The following is a 24,770-nucleotide window of genomic DNA, read 5'->3' as shown; positions in this document are numbered from 1 at the left end:
TATCTTCCCCTTTCCTCTCGATTTCTGGCTGTCTCTTTTCAATTAATAAATAAAGATAATTAAAATAAGTTTTAAAAAACTAGTTGAAGGGAGTCAGGCGGTAGCGCAGCGGGTTAAGCGCACATGGCTCAAAGTGCAAGGGCCAGTGTAAGGATCCCAGTTCGAGCCCCCGGCTCCCCACCTGCAGGGGAGTCACTTCACAGGCGGTGAAGCAGGTCTGCAGGTGTCTTTCTCTCCCCCTCTCTGTCTTCCCCTCCTCTCTCCATTTCTCTCTGTCCTATCCAACAACGATGACAATAAGAACAACTACAACAATAAAACAACAAGGGCAACAAAAGGAAATAAATAAATAAATAAAACTAGTTGAAAATTACACACACGCACACACGTATTTCATATGACACTTATCCCAATGAGTAGACAAAAGGGTGATGCCAGATAGGCATTACTCTTCCAGGCTAGGCTGCCTTTCCCGATCTCTCCAACTGTTCATCCACAGATGGTGAGGCCTTCTTCCTATAACCCATGGCATGCAAAGAGGCTCAGTCATGAGTTACAGAGTATAAAGTGCAAATGCCAGCTGACTTTTATTAAGGGCCTACTATGTACCCAGGACCAGGCATAAAAGGGTCCCCTTTCCATCTTCCTGTACTTCCCACTGGCCAGGAAAAGGGTGGATCCAAGTAGGTGAGACCCAACCATTGAGCTGAACAGGGGGTCAAGGTGGAGGTAGAAGAAGGCAGAGGCACCCCTGCTGCTGGGTCCTCAAAGAGAGGTGTGAGCCCAGTTTGAACCTGGATGCTCTCAAACTCCCTCCAGCCAGGTCCTACATCAGGCTGATTGGGTTAAGAGAAGCTCTTTCCTTTTGCTACATGACCTTTGGTAAATAGAACCCATCTCTGAGTGGTTTCTCCTGATGTGAGATGGACCCAGAAGGCAGGGTGGCCACAGCCCAAGATGGCAGCCAGGTCTCTACTGGGACTGTGATTCCTGGAGGTGACGCCTACCAGCAGTCTCTGCTTCCTGGTCAGCTGTTCCTGGGACTGTGGGATCCACCACCTAGATGTGGGGGGACAGGGGCAGCAAGAGGAGAGACAGAAAACAGTAGGTCAGGGTTAGATAGCATAATGTTTATGTAAAGAGACTCATGCCTGAGGCTCTGAAGTCCCAGGTTCAAATCCCCTGTACCACCATAAGCCAGAGCTGAGTAGTGTTCTGATAATAAAATAAAATAAAATAAAATAAAATAAAATAAAATAAAATGGGAGTCGGGCTGTAGTGCAGCGGGCTAAGCGCAGGTGGCGCAAAGCACAAGGACCAGCATAAGGATCCCGGTTCGAACCCCGGCTCCCCACCTGCAGGGGAGTCACTTCACAGGCGGTGAAGCAGGTCTGCAGGTGTCTATCTTTCTGTCCTCCTCTCTGTCTTTCCCTCCCTCTCTCCATTTCTCTCTGTCCTATCCAGCAACAACAACAACAACAATAATAATAACCACAACAGTAAAACAACAAGGGCAACAAAAGGGAATAAATAAATAAAATAAATATAAAAAAATTTAAAAAAATAAAATAAAATAAAAATATAAAAGCACAAGGACCAGCATAAGCACAAAGCACAAGGACCAGCATAAGGATCCCAGTTAAAGCCCCCAGCTCCCCACCTGCAGGGGATTGCTTCACAAGCAGTGAAGCAGGTCTGCAGGTGTCTATCTCTCCCCCTCTCTGTCTTCCCCTCCTCTCTCCATTTCTCTTTGTCCTATCCAGTGACAGCAGTAACAACAATAATAACAACGATAAAACAACAAGGGCAACACAAGGGGGAAAAATAGCCGCTAGGAGCAGTGGATTTGTAGTGTAGGCACCGAGCCCCAGCGATAACCCTGGAGGGGAAAAAAAAAAAAAATATATATATATAGTAGAATTAAGGGGCCAGGCACCAGGTTAAGTGCATATAGTACAAAGTGAAAGGACTAGCACAAGGATCCCAATTTGAGCCCCCAACTCCTCACCTATAGGAGGGTTACTTCACAGGTGGTGAAGCAGGTCTATAGGCGTCTATCTTTCTCTCACCCTCTCTGCCTTCCCCTCCTCTCTCAATTTCTCTCTGTCCTATCCAGCAACAACAATGGAAAAAATGGTCCAGGAGCAGGGCATTTGTAGTGCAGGCACTGAGCCCCAGAGATAACACTGGAGGCAAAAAAAAAAGAGAGAGAAAATAGTAAAATTAGATAGTGAGAGATAAAAATGAAAAATGCCAGAGACACAGAGTCAGAGCTGGGTAGAGACAGAGGCAAACAAACAGAGATAAAAGGCAGATAGAAGGACCAGAGACGTAGCTCACCTGGACAGTGCACCTGCTTTGTCAAGCAGCCATTCAGGTTTGAGCCCAGTCCCCACCACACTAGTGCTATGATCTCTCTCTCTCCTTCTGTGTGAAAAAGTCAGCTTGGAAGGGGTGAAACTCTGGTGACAACAATGCCAACAAAAAGGGGGAGCAGGTAGGAAAAGTGTTTAAAGGGCTGGAGAGACAACTCACTGTGCAGGGCATATGTCTTGTGATGGGCACAGCCCAGGTTTGAGCTCCCATAGTACATGGGAGGTGCCATGGTACCAGAAAAAGCTCCAGTGCTGTGATGCTTCTCCATTTCTCTTTCTCTTTCTGTGTCTCACTTTCTTTCTTTCATTTGTTTGTTTTGTTTTTGTCTCCAGTCATTGGGGATTGGTGCCAGCACTATGAATCCACCACTTCTGGCAACACTTTTCTTTCTTTCTTTCTTTCTCTCTCTCTCTTTCTTTCTTTCTTTCTTTCTTTCTTTCTTTCTTTCTTTCTTTCTTTCTTTTTAGATAGGACAGAGAATTGAGAGAGGAGGGAGAGACAGAGATGGAGAGAGAAAGATAGACACCTGCAGACCCTTTTCACTCATGAAATGTTCCCCCAAAGGTGGGGAGAGGGGACTTGAACCCAGGTCCATGTGAGTATCCTTTCGTGTAGTACTATATCCACCTAATGGTGCACCACCGCCCAGCCCCCTGTGTCTCTCTAAATGAAAAAGGTGAAACTACTACATGTGTGAGGCCTCAACTTCTCAAAAAGAAAAAAGAAAGAAAGAAAGAAAGAAAGAAAGAAAGAGGAGGAGGAAGAGGAGGTGAAGGAGGAAGAGGAAGAAGGGAAATGGATAACTGAATAACTGGACAGAGAAATGCAGAGGCAGATAGTCAGAGAGATGGAGGGTGGTGGGAGAAGACAGGGAGAAGATAAAAGACCCAGCTGCAGATGGGGGAGACACAAGCAAGGCCCACAGGGAAGGGACCCCCTCCTAAACCCTGGCCTCACCTAGAGCTCATCTCGGGGCAGAGGATGGAGACTGTGCCCAGCACTGCCCACCAGGTCCAGGCGGGGGTCACGCAGGGCCTTGTAAGAACCACTCCAGCTGATGAGGCGGCCACTGTCATCATCCCAGGCGGAGGACGTCTCCGTGTCGCTGAGCCACTCTGCATCCCCGGCATAGTGAGTTGGGGCAGCAAGCAGAGGCCGGGCTGAGAAGGCTTGCAGGTCCCTCGGCCAGAAGTGAGCCTTATACTGATTGCTGTGAGATAGGAAGAAAGCTCCCATCTCATCCCAGGGGGATGCAGGGGTTACTCCCATCTAGACTGCACACCTGTCTGAAGCTGGACATCTGACTGCCCTTGCTCCAGTCCTGGGTATCTCCTCTCCCCATTGTCCATATGTGAAGACTGAGGCTATACAAATAAAGAGAACCACTAGAACCCACATGGGCAACACAAAATCCAAACCCAGGTAGGTCTGACTCCAAAGCTGGGTTGGGTTAAGCCCAGGTGACCTGAAACAGGTGACTCATCCTCACCAGCCTATTTCCCCAGTTGCCCAACAAAGGTAATTACCCTGTGCTGCCCCCCTATCCAACACTCACTTGGGATGCTGATCAAACATGATAGGCAGGAACTCATCCACAGGCAGCATCCGTCGCAGGGGCTGGGAAGCCAGCAGCTTGCGAGCACCAGCCAGGCTCAGGACGTATGCCAGTGTCCAGTAGGAGTACCCAGCCACTACCAGACGTGGCAGTCCCTCCACAGCCGCCTCCTCCTCAGGGTTCACCTGCTTGCGACCAAGGTAGCTGCAAAGAGCATGGAGGTCCCAGGAGTCATTGTAGATGTGGGAGAATCACAGGGCCCCTTCAGGGCCCCACCAAATGGGCCCAGGTTCCAGGATGAGGTGGGTTGGTCAGGGTTCCCAGTGGGAGGAGACAGGCCCCCTCCCAGGTTCCGCCCCCCCCTTGTTCCTGGGGTCACAGCCTGCCTACATTAAATCCCATGGAAGTTTCTCCATCTTCACTTCCTCCATCAGCCACTCCAGCCGCCCCCGAAAGTTGCTCTCAAAGCGAACGTCGTCCTCAAACACCACAACCTGGGTCAGCCCCCTAGCCACCACCTAGGGTGTACAGTTGGGTGGGAAGGTGGCTCTGTAGATTCAGACTGTCTCCATGCCGCCTGGACTCAGTTATGGGTCAAAGGCTCAGGTGCTCCAAAGCTGGCTGGGGCACACAGTGCCTGAGACTAAAAGCCCATGGCGTTGCTCCAACATCTGAGCCCTTCCGTCCCAAACCCAGTTCCAAGTAGACTCAGTAGGACCCGCTGTAACCCCTGCTACATTTATTGAGCCCTGCTGCACTTCAGGAGGCAAGGTGCTGTTGCTGACCTGCAGGGACCTCAAGAGGCAGGATGTGTGATATTTTTGTAGTAAGGTAAAGAGGTAGAAAGGAGGGTGGGAGTAGACAGTATATTGGTTATACAAAGAGAGTCTCATGCCTAAGGCTCTGAAGCCCCAAATTCAATTCCTCTGCCACACTATAAGCCAGAGCTGAGCAGTGCTCTGGAGGAAAAAAAAAAGAGTTGGAAAGAGGCCTGGTCAATAGTGCAGAGATGGAAGTCGGGTGGTAGCGCAGCAGGTTAAGTGCATATGGTACAAAGCGCAAGGATCAGTGTAAGGATGCTGGTTCGAGTCCCCGGCTCCCCACCTGCAGGGGAGTTGTTTCAGAGGCGGTGAAGCAGATCTGCAGGTGTCTGTCTTTCTCTCCCCCTGTCTTCCCCTCCTCTCTCCATTTCTCTCTGTCCTGTCTAACAACGACAACATCAATAACAACAACAATAATAACTACAACAATAAAAAACAAGGGCAACAAAAGGGAAAATAAATAAACATAAAAAATTAGAAAAAGAAAAAAAATAGTGCAGAGATTTCTGAGGACTTTCATGCCTCAGGCACCAGAGGTCCCAAATTCAATCCCTGGCATCACCATAACCCAGAGTTGAGCACTGCTCTGGTAAAGAGAGGGGTGAGATGGGAGCAAAGCCATACATCCAAGGACCAAGAGCCAGGAAATGGCAGAACCAGGATTTGAACCTGTATCTGCTAAACACCAAAGTTCAGATCCTCTGCCTCCCAATTTTTAAAAGAAGCTGTGCTGGGGCCAGCAAAATACCTCATGTTGAAAGCGTGCCTGCTTTGCCATAATTGTGATCCTGGGTTCAAGTCCAGCCTCCAATGATTTCCTTTGGTGTCTTTCCCTCTGTGTCTGTAACATGTGGTTTCTACTGTGCACTACCACCTGACCCCCTCCTCTGTGTCTGTCTATCTATATATGAAAAAGTCAATCTGGAGCCTGGCAGTGATGTGCTTGGTTGAGCACACATTTTACCATGAGCGAAGACCTGGGTTCAAGCCCCCAGTTTCCAGCTGCAGGGGGGAGGCTTCACAAGTGGTGAATCAATGCTGCAGGTATCTCTGTTTCTTTCTCCTTCACTATCTTATCCTTTCCTACTAGTTTCTGTCTCTATAATAAGTAAAAAGTAAATTGAAAGAAAAAGAAAGAAAGAAAAGTCAATCTAGAGCAATGAAGCTCCAACAACAACAAAATAAATAAGTGAAAGAAAAAGTTGGGTCGAGTAAAGGTAGAAGACCCTTATGATTTAAAAAAAAAATGGGGGGGGCAGGTGGTGGCACACATGTTACAATGTGCAAGGACCCAGGTTCGAGCCCCCAGTCCTCACCTGCAGGGGAAAGCTTCGCAAGTGATGAAGCAGGGCTGCAGGTGTCTCTCTGTCTCTCTCCCTATCACTCCCTTCCCTCTTGATTTCTGGCTGTCTCTATGCAATAAATAAATAAAGATTTAAAAAAATTAAAAAAAAGAAAACCCTTATGAAACCTGCCATATGCCAGAGCTGAGCAATGTTCACATCTCTCTCATAGAAATAAACCCTTGGGAGTTGGGTGGTAGCGCAGTGGGTTAAGTGCATGTGACGCCAAGTGCAAGGACTGGTATAAGGATCCCGGTTTGAGCCCCTGGCTCCCCACCTGCAGGGGAGTCCCTTCACAGGTGGTGAAGCAGGTCTGCAGGTGTCTATCTTTCTCTCCTCCTCTCTGTCTTCCCCTCCTCTCTCCATTTCTCTCTGTCCTATCCAACAACAACGACACTAATAACTACAATAAAACAACAAGGGCAACAAAAGGGAATAAATAAATAAATATTAAAAAAAGGAAATAGGGAGTCAGGCGGTAGCGCAGTGGGTTAAGCACATGTGGCACAAAGCGCAAGGACCAGTGTAAGGATCCCGGTTCAAGCCCCCAGCTCCCCACCACCAGGGGAGTCGCTTCACAGGTGGTGAAGCAGGTCTGCAGGTGTCTATCTTTCTCTCCTCCTCTCTGTCTTCCCCTCCTCTCTCCATTTCTCTCTGTCCTATCCAACAACAAGGACACTAATAACTACAACAATAAAACAACAAGGGCAACAAAAGGGAATAAATAAATAAATATTAAAAAAAGAAACCACTAAACAAATAAATAGAGCTTTAAATTAGTTTTTAAAAGACTTATTTATTTTTAAAGATTTTATTTATTTATGAAAAGATAGGAGAGAAAGAACCAGACAACACTCTGGCACATGTGCTGCAGGAGATCAAACTCAGGACCTCACGCGTGAGAGTCCAAAGCTTTACCACTGTGCCACCTCCCAGACCACAAGACTTATTTGAGAGAGACAGAGAGACCAGGGTACTGCTCAGATCTGGCATATAGTGGCACCAGGGATTGAGCCTAGGGCTTCTGGGACCTCAGGTATACAATCTGGTGTGCTACTGCTGGGTTATTTTAAAAAAATACACACACAGGGAGTCAGGTGGTAGCGCAGCGGGTTAAGTGCACGAGGCGCGAAGTAGTGCAGGGAATGGTGTAAGGATCCTGGTTCGAGCCCCCGGCTCCCCATCTGCAGGGGAGTCACTTCACAGGTGGTGAAGCAGGTCTGCAGGTGTCTTTCTCTCTCCCCCCCCCCCCCCGTCTTCCCCTCCTCTCTCCAGTCCTCTGTCCTATCTAACGACAACATCAATAACAACAATAACTACAACAACAGGGGCAACAAAAGGGAAAATAAATAAATATAAAAATGAAATTAAAAAGGAGTCGGGCGGTAGCGCAGTGGGTTAAGCGCAGGTGGCACAAAGCGCAAGGACCAGCATAAGGATTCCAGTTCGAGTCCCCGGCTCCCCACCTACAGGGGAGTCGCTTCACAGGCGGTGAAGCAGGTCTGCAGGTGTCTATCTTTCTCTCCCCCTCTCTGTCTTCCCCTCCTCTCTCCATTTCTCTCTGTCCTACCCAACAACAACAACATCAATCATAACAACAATAAAACAAGGGCAACAAAAGGAAATAAATAATAAATATGTTTAAAAACTAAATTAAATTTTAAAAAATACACACACACTCACAAATGATAGAGAGGAATTCGGAGTGGAGGAGAGATAAAGAAGGGGCCCAGTGGTGGGACACCCAGTTAAGCGCACATAGTACGAAGTGCAAAGACCTGCGCAAGGAGCCCCAGGCTCCCCACCTGCAGGGGCGTCGCTTCACAAGTGGTGAAGCAGGTCTGCAGGTGACTTAGCTTACTCGGCCCTCTCTATCATCCTCTCCCCTCTCAATTTCTCTATCCTATCCAGTAAAATGGGTTAAAAAGGGAGTCAGGCAGTAGTGCAGCGGGTTAAGCGCAGGTGGCGCAATGCAAGGACCTGCGTAAGGATCCTGGTTTGAGGCCCCGGCTCCTCACTTGCAGGAGAGTCACAGGCAGTGAAGCAGGTCTGCAGGTGTCTGTCTTTCTCTCCCCCTCTGTCTTCCCCTCCTCTCTCCATTTCTCTCTGTTCTATCCAGCAATGACGACATCAGTAACAACAACAATAAAAAAAAACAAGGGCAACAAAAGGGAATAAATAAGGAAATAATTTTTTTTAATGGGGAAAGAAAAAAAATAAGGCCTCTAGGAGCAGCAGGTTCGTAGTGCAGGCCCTGTGGGAAGCAGGGGCTCAAACCCAGGCCCTTGTAATTGTAATGTGTGCACTCAACCAGGTGCACCACCTCTGGGCCCCAATGCCATCGTCTCCTCCTCCTCCCCCTCCTCCTCCTCCCCCTCCCCCTCCTCCCCCCTCCTCCTCCCCCTCCTCCCCCCTCCTCCTCTCCTCCTCCCCCCTCCTCCTCCTCCCCCTCCTCCCCTCCCCCCTCCTCCTCCCCCCTCCCCTCCTCCTCCCCCCTCCCCTCCTCCTCCCCCCTCCCTTCCTCCTCCCCCCTCCCCTCCTCCTCCCCCCTCCCCCTTCCTCCTCCCTCCCCTCCTCTTCCTCCTCCTCCCCCCTCCCCTCCTCCTCCTCCTCCTCCCCCCTCCTCCTCCTCCCCCCTCCCCTCCTCCTCCTCCCCCCTCCCCTCCTCCTCCTCCCCCCTCCCCTCCTCCTCCTCCCCCCCTCCTCCTTTTTAAACTATCTTTATTTATTTCACCACTTGTGAAGCTTTCCCTCTGCAAATAGGGACCGGAGGCTTGAACCCGGGTCCTTGAGCATTGTAACATGTGCGCTCAACCAGGTGCACCACCACCCAGCTCCAGTAAGTCTTGTTAAAAAAAATTGGGGGGGGGTCGGGCTGTAGCGCAGTGGGTTAAACACAAGTGGCGCAAAGCGCAAGGACCCCGGTTCAAGCCCCTGGCTCCCCACCTGCTGGGGAGTCGCTTCACAGGCAGTGAAGCAGGTCTGCAGGTGTCTCTCTTTCTCTCCCCCTCTCTGTCTTCCCCTCCTCTCTCCATTTCTCTCTGTCCTATCCAACAACGAATGACAACAACAACAAAAATAACCACAACAAGGCTACAACAAGGGCAACAAAAGGGGGGGAGGGCCTTCAGGAGCAGTGGATTCGTGGTGCAGGCACTGAGCCCCAGCAATAACCCCGGAGGCAAATATATATATATGTTTTTTTGGGGGGGGAGTTGGGCGGTAGCAGTGGGTTAAGTGCACGTGGCACAAAGCACAAGGAGGAGTGTAAGGATCCCAGTTCAAGCCCCTGGCTCCCCGCCCCCTGCAGTGGAGTTGCTTCACAGGTGGTGAAGCAGGTCTGCAGGTGTCTGTCTTTCTCTCCCACTCTGTCTTCCCCTCCTCTCTCCATTTCTCTCTGTCCTATCCAACAACAACATCAATAACAGCAATAATAACTACAACAATAAAATAATGGGGGCAACAAAAGGGAATAAATGTTAAAAAATTATTAAAAAAAAACTTTTTTCTTTACTAATATGAGAGAGAAAGGGCAGGGGAAGAGAGAAGAGAGAACTAGAACATCTCTCTGGCACGTGCAATGTCAGGGATCAAACTTAGGACTTGATGATTAATTGGCCAATGCTTTAGCCACTGCACCACCTCCCGTGAAGAAATCAATCCTAAAATAATCCTACATCCTGGGACATGGTGCAGTGAGTACAGTGTTGAATTCTCAAGCATGAATTTGATCCTTGGCATTGAATTTGTCAATGTAGTGGTCTGGGAGGTGGTGCAGTTGATAAAGCATTGGAGTCTCAAGCATGAGGTCCTGAGTTCAATCCCCAATAGCACATGTACCAGAGTGATGTCTGGTTCTTTCTCTCTCCTCCTATCTTCTTCATGAATGAATAAATAAATAAATAAAATATTTTAAAAATGTGTCAGGGTAATGCTCTGACTCCTCTGCTCCCCCATAGAGAAAATAAATAAATAAATAAATAAATAAACATTTTTTTAAAAAGTAATCCCCAGGGACCAACAAAATATCTCACTTGGGTAGTGTGCTGTTTTGCCCTGTATGTGGCCCAGGTTCAAGCCTAGCACATACTACACTGAAGGAAGCTTTAGTGCTGTGGTCTCTTTCATCCTCTCTCTGCCTCTCTGATTTCTGTCTTTGTCTAAGATCATCATCATGATCACCCCCCCTACTACCACTAGTGAGAACTGAGTGGTGCTCTGGTGGAAAATAAATAAGGGGTCTGAGAGCTCCCTCAGTGGAGCATCCACTTGCTGTGTGTGAGGACTGTGGTGAGCTCTACCACCACCACGGGTGGAAGTATCCTGAGCAGTGGAGTAGTGCTGTGGTGTCTCTCCTTTCTGTGTTTCTATCTCTTTCTCTCTCTGTGTATCCTACTCACTACAAAAAAAATTTAAAAATCCAACACCCTTATTATCTTATAATTTTGTAAATCATTAATAAAAAAGAGAAAAAAGCAAAAAAAAAAAAAAAAGCCCACCAGGAGCTATGGAATCACGCAGGCATGGAACCCCAGTGATAACCTTAGTGGCAAAACTTAATCAATAAATAATGAATAAATAAATTTAGAAAGGAAAGAAAGAGAAGGTAGTAAAATTTTAAAATAAATAAGGCACCAGGAGATCACCCTGCCGTTCCTTCTTGATTTCTGGTCTCTGAGCAGCAGTCAGGCCAGTACTCCGTTTTTTTTTGCTCACCATTGCACTTCCAGGGCAGGGCAGCTCCTAGTGCAGAGCAGGTGCCCCACAGAAACTGCAATACACACAGGTCTAGACTTGCAGACAGGTTTAAAGTGCTGATGGGCCTTCATTCTTGGGCTGAGGAGACCCAGGTTCAATCTGTAGCATCACCATGAGCCACAGCTAAGCAGTGATCTGGTGCCCCCCCCCATCTCTCTCACTAAAGAAAAATATAAAATACTGAAAAAAGGAAAGTGTGTGTTCTTCCACCAATATCCCCATGGGCCACCCCCAGGGGGCTCCTTACCTCCTCCCAGATGGAGTAGTGGCTCAGGAAGCAGCCCACCTCACCCTTGGTCAGCGTGCGGCCTGAGTAGGGGTCCTGGTAGCCGGGAAGCAGGTCCACACCAAGCTTCCTCAGGACACTGCTGTTGAGCATCCTGGAGATGGATATAATGGGGAAGAAGGGTATTTGCTAGGGACCCAAGGGGGGGGGGGCTGGGAGGGCTTGTTGGAATCAGTCACTGTACAGTCTGGCATGTTACTAGCAATACTTTGTCTGGTTGAAGCCATCTGGACTTAGGAAACCAAGCCATCTAAGGCAGGAATAACCCTCAGGGGAGGGCAGAAGCTTGAGGGAGAGGCACTCCAGAATGAATGTGGGTGGGAAGCATGAGAAGAACTTCTGGGGCAAAGTTTTAAGCAAAGGATGGATATCTTGTGGTCAAACGGGCTAGAGGTGGTGGGCCAGGGAGACAGTGCCCTTGGTAGAGCAGTTTTCCCAGGTTTGAGCCTCTGGCTACCACATGGGAGCAGCATGCAAAGAGGAACCTTCATGAGTGGTGAAGCAGTGCTGTGGTTTCTCTCTTCTCTGTGTCTCTCTTGCTTTCTCACCCTGTATCTAAAAACAAACAAACAAAAACACAAGGCAACAAACAGCAAAACTGGTTGTTCCCACCTCAGTCAACAGAGACTCAGGTGCATGGTGGAGAAGAACAATCTTGACAGGAAGAGACAGAGACCACATCTTTTCAATTCTTCCTATGGAAGGAAGTCTTCACCTAACCCTTACAAAAGCCCAAGAGGAAGGCACAGTTTTGTTTTTTTGTTTTTTTTGTCATCAGGCTAAGAGATGGTCACTTGGGAGTCAGGCGGTAACATAGTGGATTAAGCGCAAATGGTGCTAAGTGCAAGGACTGGCGCAAAGATCCCAGTTTGAGTCCCCGGCTCCCCATCTGCAGGGGAGTCGCTTCAGAGGTGGTGAAGCAGGTCTGCAGGTGTCTATCTTTCTCTCCCCCTCTCTGTCTTCCCCTCCTCTCTCCATTTCTCTCTGTCCTATCCAACAACAATGGCATCAATAATAATAATAACTACAACAACAATAAAAAAACAAAGGGGGAAATAAGTAAATAAATTTTTTAAAAAGAGATGTTCACTTGATGGAGGTGACAGCTTGCTAAACAGATACACACACACACACCACCCCCTGCCCCCTGCACTTCTGCTCTCTCCAGTGGCATCAGGCTTGTTTCTGTCTGCTTGTTTCTGTTTTCAATAATTCTGGGGACAAGAAGCTCATTGGATTAATTCATCTGCTCCTCCCACTCCCAGGGCCGCTCCCTAGGGAGTCTCACTGGCCATCCACTGCATCCACAACACGCGCAGAGATCTCCATCTCCCAGAGTGAGCTCAGCATGCGCTCACGGCGGTCAAGCCTACGGGTCAGGCTGATAACAAAGACCTGGAAGAGGCAGGGCTTATGGTGACCAGGAGATGTGAGAGGAGGGGGGTCTTGGGGGAACGGGAGAGTCCACCCACTTCCTGAATCCAAGCCTGACTTACCTCATCAAACCCCATCTTGCTGAGCCTTTTTGGAGGCCGAGACACATGAGCTGAAGCCCACATGGGGGGACCATCCACTGCAGAGGCAAACACCCCATCATTAGGCGCCACCTGGCTCTTATCAGCAACGATGCCCCCTCCCTACAGCCCCCTTCCTGTGCCCTCAGCAGGAGGTTCAGTGAAGGGGACCCCCTCCCCCCAGACCTCAGCCCCACCTGGAAGGAACTTGCTCAGAGTCAGGGGCCAGGATGGGACCCAGGGAAGTCCAGGGCCCAGGAAAAGTGGGGGCACCCACCAAGAGCTTCCAGGATGAGGTGGATGAAGTTGATCCTCTCGTCCTCCAGGCCCTGGTGGGATTTCACAGGCACATTCATGTACCCATAACGGTGCTCGTTGCACACATGGACCGGGACTCCTGTGAACAGAGTCCCTGTGAGTGCCCTAAGGACCCAGCTGAGGGGGCCAGTCTGTCCAGAGAACACTCAGTGTGTCCTCTCTGGGACATGTGTCCCCTGTGGGATAGGAGAGAGAAATGGCTTTACTTGAACACTTCAAGAACTCTTCTTCTCTTTTTCTTATTCTTCCTCTTCTCTCTCTCTCTCTTTTTTTTTTCCACCAGACTTATCTATCTCTGGGGCTCAGTGATGAATCTACCACTTCCGGTGGCCCTTTCCCCCTTTCTTTCTTTCTTCCTTCCTTCCTTCCATCCTTCCTTTCTATTATTTGATAATTTAATTTTTTTTTTTTGCCTCTGGGGTTATTGCTGGAGCTCAGTGCTGCACCACTGCTCAGTGCTGCTCACTGCTGCTGGAGGCCATTTTTCCCCCTTTTGTTGCCCTTGTTTTATCATTGTTGTGCTTATTATTATTGTTGTTGTTGTTACTGACATCGTTGTTGTTGGATAGGACAGAAAGAAATGGAGAGAGGAGGGGAAGATAGAGAGGGAGAGAAAGATAAACACCTGCAGACCCGCTTCACCACTCGTGAAGCCACCCCTCTGCAGGTGGTGAGCCAGGGGCTCAAACCAAGATCTTTGCATCAGTCCTTGCACTTAGCACCACTTGCGCTTAACCTGTTGCGCCACCACCTGACCCCCCCGATTTGATATTTTATTTGATAGAACAGAGAAATTGAAAATGGAGGGGAGGTAGTCAAAGGGGGAGAGAGGGAGACTTGCAGTACTGTTCCACTCCTCTTGAAGCTTCTCCCTGAAGGTGGGGCTGGGGACATGCACCTGAGCCTTGTACATGATAATGTGTGTGCTCTACCATCATCTACTGCTGCAAGAACCCTTTCTGGGGGAGTCGGGGGTAGCGCAGCGGGTTAAGCGCAGGTGGCGCAAAGCGCAAGGACCATGGTAAGAATCCCGGTTCGGGCCCCCAGCTCCCCACCTGCAGGGGAGTCACTTCACAGGCGGTGAAGCAGGTATTTCCTTCTTTTTTAAAAAACCTTTTTTAGTATCTTTATTAATGGATAGAGACAGCCAGAAATTGAGAAGGTAGGGGAGACAGAGAGGGAGAGAGACAGAAAGACAGCTGCAGACCTGCTTCACCCCTTGTGAAGCTTTCCCCTTGCAGGTGGGAACTGGGGGCTCGAACCCGGGTCCTTAAGCACTGTAACCTGTGCGCTCAACCAGGCCACCACCCGGCCCCGGTGTCTGTCTTTCTGTCCCCCTCTGTCTTCCCCTCCTCTCTCCATTTCTCTCTGCCCTGTCCAACAATGAAGACATCAATAACAACAACAATAATAACTACAACAATAAAAAAATATATTAAAAAAAAGAACCCTTTCTGGTGAGATGGCCTATTTATTCAATATACATAAATAAAAGACCTGCCAGGGCAGACAGGGCTGAGCAAGGCAGAGTCCTTGCCCTCTGGGGCATCACCGGGAGGGGAGAGGAGGCAGACTCCACCTGACTACAAGCATCTGATGCCACCTAGCTACTCCACCTCTGAACTCTCTCCAGCCTCTGCCCAGCACCACCATCTCATGATGATCCAGAACCATCACTTTGGCCTAGGTCTGTCCTATACTTAACCCCACTGTGCTGTCTTCCCCTTAGGGGCCTTTTTAAAATGCCTTCAAGGTGGCCAGGAGATAACTCACCTTGTAGAACTTACCATGCATGAGGACCTGGGTTCAAGCCCCCAGCTTCCACATGGGAACACCATACCAATGAGAAATTTCAATTAGTGCTGTGGTGTCGCACCTTCTCTGTGCCTCTCCATCTTTCACCTGCTCTGTGTGTGTGTGTGTGTGTGTGTGAGAGAGAGAGAGAGAGAGAGAGAGAGAGAGAGAACCAACCAACCAGTATCAAGTGGAATCTGGATGGACAAGCAGGAAACCCCAGTGAAGGCATGATAATAATAAATAAGTAACTAACTAAATAAATATCTTCAATATTTATCACCTATATTATAATTTTATTTTGTGGAACCAGGGCTGCACACATGTGCAGTTTCACCATTATGGTCTGCCTTTTCATTCAGAGAGACACCACAACACTGGAGCTTCCTTCAGTGCCAAAGCATTTCCCATGTGGTGCCAGTGTTCAAACCTGGGCTGTACTCATGGCAAGGCATGTACTCTAGTCAGTGAACTATCACTTCAGTCTGATAATTATTGATACTTCGCTATACTTCATACTTCTTCTTTCTTTTATTTTCTTTCTTTCTTTCTTTCTTTCTTTCTTTCTTTCTTTTCTTTTCTTTTTTTTTTTTTTTTTGCCTCTAGGGTTATTGCTGGGGCTTGGTGCCTGCACCACAAATCCACTGCTCCTGGAGGCTATTTTTTTCCTTTTGTTGCTCTTGTTTTATCGTTGTTGTGGTTTTTATTATTGTTTTACTGATGTCATTGTTGTTGGATAGGACAAAGAGAAATGGAGAGAAGAGGGGAAGACAGAGAGGAAAGAAAGATAGACAAGTGTAGACCTGCTTCACTACCTGTGAAGAGACCCCCTGCAGGTGGGGAGCCATGGGCTCTAACTGATATCCACTGGTCCTAGCGCTTTGCACCATGTGCGCTTAACCCACTGTGCCTGACCCCCATACTTCATCTTCTGTAGGCTGTGAACTTCTGGGGTCAGGTGCTATGCATGGGCCTCTAAAAGTTAACCCCAAGGGACTAGGAGGAAGTTCAAGGCAGAGTACATGTCTTTTTTTTTTGCCTCCAGAGTTATTGCTGGAGGCCATTTTTCCCATTTTGTTGCCCTTGTTGTTGTTACTGTTATTGTTGCCACTGCTGTTGTTGTTGGATATGACAGAGAGAAATCGAGAGAGGAGGGGAAGACAGAGGGGGGAGGAGAGAAAGCTAGACACCTGCAGACCTGCTTCATCACTCATGAAGCGACCCCCTGCATGTGGGGAGCTGGATCCCTACACCTGTCCCTGCACTTCACGCCATGTGCACTTAACCCGCTGTGTACTTTTCCCCTGAAGTACATGTCTTCTGTGTGCAAGGCCCTGGATTTCACTCCCATTAGTAGGCGGAAGCACCATGAACAGCACCAAAAATGAAAAGAGCTGGAGCTCCACAGATAGTGGACCAGTGCTTTGCTGTTTCTTCCTCCATCTATCTCTCTCTGAAAACATAGAATAGGTGGTAGGAAGCACACAAGATTTGGATGTGAGAGGACTCAAGCTAGATCCAACAGCCAAAACAGAAAGGTGTTCTCATATAAAAAAAAAGGGGGGGGGATGCTGGTTGTTGGTGGTGGCATAACTGATTGAGCACATGTGCTACCATATGTAAGGATCCGGGGTCAATCCCTCATCCCCACCACAGAGGGAAAGCTTCATGACCCATAAGGCAATGCTGTAGGTGCCTCTCTTTCTTTCTCCCTATCTCCTATCTGTCCAATAAATAATTTTTTAAAAAAATAAGAAGGGAATATGAATAAATGAAAGTACAAAATAAGGCCAGGGAGCTACCACAACAGGATTTGTATGCCTAGAGCCCCAAGTTCAATCCCCGGCACTGTGCCTATCACAGCTGAGCAGTAATCTGACTTCTCTCTTTCTTTTTTTTTTATATTTATTTTTATTTATTTATTTATTCCCTTTTGTTGCCCTTGTTGTTTTATTGTTGTAGTTATTATTGTTGTTGTCGTTGTTGGATAGGACAGAGAGAAATGGAGAGAGGAGGGGAAGACAGAGAGGAGGAGAGAAAGATAGACACCTGCAGACCTGCTTCACTGCCTGTGAAGCGGCTCCCCTGCAGGTGGGGTTCGAACCGGGATCCTTATGCCGGTCCTTGTGCTTTGCGCCACCTGCGCTTAACCCGCTGCGCTACAGCCCGACTCCCGACTTCTCTCTTTCTTACTCATACAAATAAGCCATTGTGGTGGCCATGAGAGGTGGCACAGTAGATAAAACATTGGACTTTCAGGCATGAGGTCCTGAGTTTGAGTCCCAGCATATCATGTGCCAGAGTGCTGATCTGGTTCTTCCTCTCCCTCATAAATAACTCTTAGGGGAAAAAACAATTATTTGAAATATAGGATAGGCAAGAAGATATGTAAAAAGACTCTCATGCCTGAGGCCAGGCAGTCCCAGCTTCACTCCCCAGAACTGTCATAAGCCAGAGCAGAGCAGTGCTCTTCTTAAAAATGTTAAGCATGGTCCAGGAGGTGGTGCAGTGGATAAAGCACTGGATTGTCAACCATAAGGTCCTGAGTTTGATCCCCGGCAGCACATGTACCAGAGTGATGTCTGGTTCTTTATCTCCTCCTATCTGTCTCATGAATAAATAAATAAATTCTTTTTTAAAAAGTTAGGGGGTCGGGCAGTGGTGCAATGGGTTAAGTGCATGTGGCGCAAAGCGCAGGGACCGGCGTAAGGAACCCGGTTCGAGCCCCCGGCTCCCCACCTGCAGGGGAGTCGCTTCACAGGCGGTGAGGCAGGTCTGCAGGTGTCTCTCTTTCTCTCCCCCTCTGTCTTCCCCTCCTCTCTCCATTTCTCTCTGTCCTATCCAACAACGAACAACATCAACAATGGCAATAATAATAACCACAACGAGGCTACAACAAGGGCAACAAAAAGGGGGGAAAATGGCCTCCAGGAGCGGTGGATTCATGGTGCAGGCACCGAGCCCAGCAATAACCCTGGAGGAAAAAAAAAAAAAGTTAAGCATTTTATTCCTGAGTACTGCCCACTGCATATGGAGTATATTTCCTACCTCACTGTTTTCTTTCTTCCTAACTTTCACCCATTGTTCCATTAATAAATTTTCTTCACTGAGAAAAAAGTTAGCCCTGAGGCTGGGTGATAGCTCACCTGGTAAAAGTGTGAAGACTCAAGTTCAAGCCCCAAGCACTGCAAGGGAGCCACACACGGGAAGCTTCACAAGTGAATAGCAGTGCTGAGGTATCTCTCCCTTCTCTGTTGCTCTCTGCCTGTCTTTCCTGCCTCAGCCTACACTATGCCTTTGGTCTGCCCTGTGCTTCTGCTGCTTACTGTGCTCCTGTGCTTGTTGTTCCTTTTCTTTTTTAATTTTATTTATTTATTTATTTATTTATTTTTGCCTCCAGGGTTACTGCTGGGGCTAGGTGCCTGCACCACAAATCCACTGCTCCTGGAGGCTATTTTTTTCCTCTTTTGTTGCCCTTGTTATTTGATTGCTGTTGTGGTTATTATTGTTGTTGTTGTTATTAATTTCGTTGTTATTGGATAGGACAGAGAGAAATGGAGAGAGGAGCGGAAGACAGAGAGGGGGAGAGAAAGACACCTGCAGACCTGCTTCACTGCTTGTGAAGCGACTCCCCTGCAGGTGGGGAGCCGGGGGTTCGAACCGGGGTCCTTATGCTGGTCCTTGTGCTTAACCCACTATGCTACCGCCTGACCCCCTTATCTATTTATTTTTTACCAGAACACTGCTCAGCTCTGGCTTATAGTGGTGCAGGGGATTGAACCTGGGACTTCGGAGCCTCAGGCAAGAGTCTCTTTGCATAGCCCTTATGCTGTCTATCCTACTTGTGTTCCCTTGTAACCACAGGACCTTTGCACCTGCCTGCCCCATTGCCAGAGAGGCTCTTTTCTACTCTATCTGCCTCACCCATGCCTGCCCCACTTTCAATCTCAACTCCAATGTTCACTTCCTCTGGAAGCCATCCCTGACTTTGAGACTGGCTCTAGCCTAGGCTCCTAGAGCACCTTGAATCAAGCCGCAGTTCTTCCCATCACAGTAGTGAGTGGACATTGATATGTGTGACATTTTCATGGGCTGGACAGAAGGTTTCAGGAGGGCAGGGACATCCTGAGTTTGCTCACTCCTCTGTCCTTGTGCCTGGTACATGGTAGATGCTTCCTTCACATCTGAATGAAGGAGCACATGCAAGTGTTATGATGGAGACAGCCTAAAGGGCTTCTACTGGGGCACAGGGCCATAAAAAGGCCACAACCCAAAAGAAGAAACAAATGAACTTGGGGAGCTAGAAGGGCACGTGAAGCAGAGGGAAAGGCACATGCAGAAGCCTGGAGGCTCCAGGGAATGTTGGAGATTGTGGGTCCTCACCAGCAGCCTGACAGGCGTAGGCAAAAACGATGATGTCATCAAAGGGCCAGGTGTAGTTGGGGTGAGGAGGGTAGAAGGCAAGCTGAGATACCCCCTCATCCCGTAGGGAGACCAGGAAGGTAGAGTGGACCATAGGGACCCGGAAGCAGCCCTGGTGCTGGCGGTTCTTGGTGGGAAAGTACTCGGCCGTACGGCGGTAGTAGCCCTAGGGAAAGGGTTGCCCAGGCTGTGACAAGGTCCCCTGTACTCCCAGAACACTGTTCACCCCACCAGAGCCCATAGATCCCATGAAGCTTCAAGTTCTCTGTTAACTTTGCTCCTCCCACCAGAGACATTAGCCCCCAGGCCCCTCATCACCACCCTCCAACTCACCTGTGGGGTGATTCCACACCAGAAATTGGAGTAGTAGGTCTGGGAGTCCAGCATTGGGGCCACCACAGGCAGCCCCTGCTGTATCAGGAGCCTCAGTGTCTGGTTGTTGGTCAGAATATTGTCTGTATCTGCAAACTTAGAGGGGAGGGGAGGGATGTTACAGGCCCTTGCCTTCTCAAGCTGTGGTACCCCCAAGTTCAATGAATGTGATTACACACAGACACACACAAACACACACACACACACACACACACACACACACACACACACAGAGAGCCAGGATCCAACAGAGATCCTTTTGAAAGGTCTTAATAGGTCTGAGGGGCTGGATGGTGGCACACTTGGTTAAGCACACATGTTACAGTGCACAAGGACCCAGGTTTGAGCCTCTAGTCCCCACCTGCAGGGGGAAAGCTTCACAAGTGGTGAAACAGGGCTGCACGTGTCTCTCTTTCTCTCTCCCTCTCTATCACCCCTTTCCTCTCTATTTCTGGCTGTCTCTATCCAATAAATAATATTAATAATAATAAGATAATAACAAAATTTTAAAAAGATCTGTGCACTGGGGAGACAGCATACAAGTTATGCAAAACACTTCCATGCCTGAGGCTCAGAGGTCCCAGGTTCAGTCCTCAGCACTACCATAGGTAAGAGCTGAGCAGTGCTCTGGTCTCTCTCTCTCGCTCTCTCTAAGATTTTATTTATCTGTTAATGAGAAAGATAGGAGGAGAGAGAGAAAGAACCAGACACCTCTCTGGTTCATGTGCTGCCAGGGATGAACTCGGGACCTTACGCTTGAGAGACCAATGCTTTTTTTTTTTTTTTTTTCCTCCAGGGTTATTGCTAGGGCTCAGTGCCTGCACTACAAATCCACTGCTCCTGGAGGCAATTTTTTCCCTTTGTTGCCCTTGTTGTTTATCGTTGTTGTTATTGCTGTTGTTGTTGGATAGGACAGAGAGAAATCGAGAGAAAAGGGGAAGACAGAGAGGGGAAGAGATAGACACCTGCAGACTTACTTCATCGCTTATAAAGTGAACCCCCTGCAGGTGGGGAACCATGGGCTTGAACTGGGATCCTTACACTGGTCCTGCACTTCGCGCCATGTGCGCTTAACCCGCTGTGCTACTGCCCAGCCCCCAAGAGTCCAATGCTTTAACCGCTGCTCCACCTCCCAGACTACTCTCTCTTTGTGTGTGTGTGTGTATATCTTTCTTTCATTAAAAATAAATAAAATAAGGAGTCAGGTGGTAGCTCAGTGGGCTAAGCGCACGTGGCGCAAAGTGCAAAGACTAGCATAAGGATCCCAGTTCGAGCCCCTGGCTCCCCACCTGCAGGGGAGTCACTTCACAAGCTGTGAAGCAGGTCTGCAGGTGGGGAGACCCATCTCTGTCTTCCCCTCCTCTCTCTATTTCTCTCTGTCCTATTCAACAATGACTACAACAATAAAACAACAAAAGGGAATAAATAAGTATTTTTAAAATAAATAAATAAATAAAATAGGGAGTCACTGTGGTAGCTCAGCGGGTTAAGCACATGTGCAAGGACTGTCATAAAGATTCTGGTTCAAGCCCCTGGCTCCCCACCTGCAGGGAAGTTGCTTCAGAAGCAGTGAAGCAGGTCTGCAGGTGTCTTTCTCTCCCCATCATCCCCTCCCCTCTCCATTTCTCTTTGTCCTACCCAACAACAGCAGCAACAATAACTACAACAATAAAACAAGGGTAACAAATGGGAATAAATATTAAAAATAAATTAATTAAATAATTTTTAAAAAAGGAAAGAGGAGATACTATAGTACCTTTATACCATTCATAAACCCCCTTCTGCTGCCATTAACAGCCCTCTCATGTGCTTGGGGGCTCATATTCATGATAAAGTCTTTACTCCACTGGGTGAGCCACCTCCTGGCCCCTTCAGATGAAGTCCTTAAACCAGCATCTCAGGCTTCATCTCTGGATCCTGAGCCAGTGCCGCAGATAAATTGTTGGTCCAGAAAGAGATCTACTATCTTATTTATTTATTAGTAGACTACTGCTCATCTCTGGCTTATGGAGGAGTTAGGGAGTGACTCTAGGATCTCAGAGCCTCGCGCATGAAAGTCTTTCCTTTTTTCATGTTTTGGTGCCAGGGCTCCACACCTGTACAATTCTACAGATACATGTAAACTCATAATTCTGGGTTTGTTTTGCCTCCAGGGCTATTGCTGGGGCTCAGTGTCTACACTACAAATCCACTGCTCCTGGCAGACATTTTTTCCTTTTTTTTTTTCCTTTCTAATTTTGATTAGATAGGATAGAGAGAAACTGAGAGAGAGTGGGGGAAATAGAGGGAGAGAAAGATAGACAACCTGCAGACCTGCTTCATCACTCATGAAGCGGACCTGCTGAAGGTGGGGAGGGGCTCAAACCCAGGTCCTTGCACTTGGTGATATGTGTGACTAAGCAGGTGCACCACTGCCAGGTCACCATAAACTCTTTCTTCTTAGAGGGTGAGGGACACAAAAGGGAGAGACACTTTAGCACGTCACCATCACTCATAAGCTCCCCCTGTGTAGGAACTCCTCTGTGGTAGCCAAGGCTCCTCCCACATGGTAAGGTGTGCACTCTACCGAGTGAGTAAGCTCCCAGTCCCTCTCTCCCTTTTGCCTCTACCTGAAACTAAATGGTGTGTGTGTGGGGCAAGTCTTCCAAGAGGAACAGCATAGCAACATGGCACCTGGCACCAAAAATAAATGAATACAACCTACATACACACATCTATCTAAGATCTGGCTTAGTATATCCAAAAGGCTACCGGGAGCACTGGTTTTTTGTATGTTTGTTTTGGTTTTTTTTTGGATAAGAAGACTAAATTCAGTTTTTACTTTGGACTTTAGTTCAGAAATATACTCCAATTAGGATGTGGAGAGGGGGGAATAGCATAAGTGGTTCTGCAAAAGACTACCATGCCTGAGGCTCCAAGGTCCCAGGTTTAACCCCAAAACCAACATAAACCACAATTGAGCAGTGCTCTAGTAAAATATAATACCCAGCTAGGTATATATGCAGGGGACTTATCTCAGGAATCCAAGCCTAATATCTAGCCTGAGCTCATGCATAGGGAGGGATTCAAGGACTCAAACTCATATTTGGTCGGTGATCTAATTCCATTTGCTATTTTGAAGCATCCAACCTACAGGTGGTCAAATCACACCAAGGTTTTTGTCAGGGACAGGTACCCCCATCTGGAAGAAACCCAATCCTACTCAAGGTTCTCTTACCAAAATATAGTCTGCCCCCCAGCCCCTGGCGAAAGTCAAGGCTTCCTGCTTCAGCTCCATCAGAAACTGGTGCCTTTCTTTGGTCCAATGTTTAGGGCTCTCTTCATCTGGGAAGGACCTGGGGAAGTAAAAAGACGAGCTGGTCCTACATGGCACATGCCTCTCCCTCTCCGAGGGGCAATGTATAGAGCCCTGGCCTGCAGATTATGGCTTGACGCTGTCCCTTGTCCTCTCCAGGTTGTGGCTGAGCCTCTCTTTCCCAGAACCTTCCCCCAGATTGCCACCTGGGCTCTCCTTCAGGCCTCCAGATCACGGCTGCATAGTCATCACGCACGGCGGTCAGCCATTCCCGCAGCATCTCCGTGGTGTTGTCCACATTATGGTCAGTGGCACACCTGGAAGGGGAAACAGGGAGAAAGGGGTAAAGGACACAGACACAGAAGGACCGAACCCAGAGGCAGCCTTCAGACCACTTCTTCCAGCTCCAGTCACCAGCTCTGGAAGCAGTGGAGGGAGGGGTGCTAGAAGAGGGGCTGAAAGGCAGGCAGGCAGGCAGGCAGGTCCTGCTCAGTCTTCAACCAGCTGTGTGACCTCAGGCCAGGCATGTCCCTCTCCAGGCTTCACTTTCTTGCCCCATAACAATAAGCTGCCCCCACCTAGTTGGGTTTGAATACATTTGGAAACATGCAAAGTTCCTTGCTTTTGAGGATCACACCTGCTCTGTTCATTCCCTAGCTTCTGTCCTTCCTGTCTGTGTGACCAGAGATCAGCCTCTTTACCTCTTTGAGTCATGACTTCACACACACACAAAAAAAATCACTGCTTCCATCCACTGAGAGTTGTAATAAGAACCAAACCTCACTCTGAGTGTCCCTGATGGGTCCACGTTTTAGGATCACAAAGCACACACTCTTTACTTCCAGGAAGGGGCTTCTGTGACAATGGCAGTGGGGATGAGGGGGTTCAGACAAGAGCCCAGGTTTTAGGTAGCACTGCCCCTTTAAGTCAGTTCACCAGATGTGAAGACTAACTACGTGTCCAGTCCTGCAGGGGTGGGAACTCACTAGCTCCCAAACTGTGGTGATTGCGGGCAGCATTCCTAGGGCCCAAACTCCACCTCCAATCCAGTTGTGGTGAGTGGTAAGGGGTAGTCTGACATGTCTCTCAGTTGGCCCCCAACCTCAGTTTGGGGCTCCTCCCTATCCTGGCTTTCACAGACTGTGACTTTTAAGTCCAGTGGCCTGAGGGGACCCCTGTAGGGACAGAGTCCAGGGTAGTGGTGCCACCGCTGTAGGACCCAGTCTCTCTCCCAAGAGAACTGGGGGAATGGGGGATAGTTTAACTCCTCTGCAGAAAGCAAGAGCCCAGAGCTGACAGCACCCAACTGGCCTCCAAGAATCCCCCACTGTCGTACCTCAGGGATGCAGACCAGCCAAGTCAAAAACAGATCTCAAAGGGCAGGGAATGAGTCTGGGCTCTGGGTGTCAGGACAAGAGCTGGGGGGGGGGGGGAGGGAGATGGGGGGAAATTGGATGAGGAATGGGCTCAATATAAAGCCTTAGAAATCGGTCTGCAGGGGTGAGGGGCTCTCATCTGGGGGCTCAGGCTGCACAGGGCCTGTCTACCAGGGGAGGGGCCTGTCTGGGTGATGTCTGGGCAGGGAGCGGGTGGCTATCTGGGGAAGGGGCTGGCCGTGGGCGCTCGATGGCCAGGAGGTGCCAATGCCCGGGTGTCTCACCAGAGGGCCAGCCGGGCCCGGGGGTAGTCCAGCCGCTCCAGCGCGCCCAAGTAGTGGGGCAGAGAGTGCTCGGCATTGCGGGCCAGAATGGCCAGCACCACGGCGGGCAGCGGTGGCTGGGAAGCGCCCGCATCCCCCAGGCTCGGCCCCAGCAGAAGCAGTAGCGGGAGCAGCGGGGTGGCTGGAGCAGCGCGCATGGCGGGAGCTCGGGCGGCGGCCCCCAGGGCTCCGCGCCCGCCCTGGATGAGGACCCGGC

The 24,770-nt window shown here is 49.0% G+C and overlaps 1 protein-coding gene across 1 annotated transcript; it reads right to left on the bottom strand.

The window, feature by feature from the left end:
- Positions 1-563: 563 nt before the first annotated feature.
- CERCAM (cerebral endothelial cell adhesion molecule) lies at positions 564-24,770 on the bottom strand. The gene is made up of 13 exons (XM_016189860.2): positions 24,515-24,770; positions 23,061-23,171; positions 22,777-22,894; positions 19,521-19,655; positions 19,149-19,353; positions 12,931-13,050; positions 12,636-12,712; positions 12,428-12,534; positions 11,101-11,233; positions 4,322-4,449; positions 3,932-4,135; positions 3,334-3,586; positions 564-1,059 (listed from the first exon to the last, which is right to left on the bottom strand). The coding sequence occupies exons 1-12, from the start codon at positions 24,709-24,711 to the stop codon at positions 3,334-3,336; spliced, it is 1,788 nt and encodes a 595-aa protein (XP_016045346.1). The 5' UTR covers positions 24,712-24,770; the 3' UTR covers positions 564-1,059.

This window comes from Erinaceus europaeus, chromosome 10 (genome assembly GCF_950295315.1).
Source record: "Erinaceus europaeus chromosome 10, mEriEur2.1, whole genome shotgun sequence".
NCBI classification, from domain to species: Eukaryota; Metazoa; Chordata; class Mammalia; order Eulipotyphla; family Erinaceidae; genus Erinaceus; species Erinaceus europaeus.
Note: the sequence above shows the minus strand (reverse complement) of the source record. Positions and strands in the feature narration are given on the sequence as shown.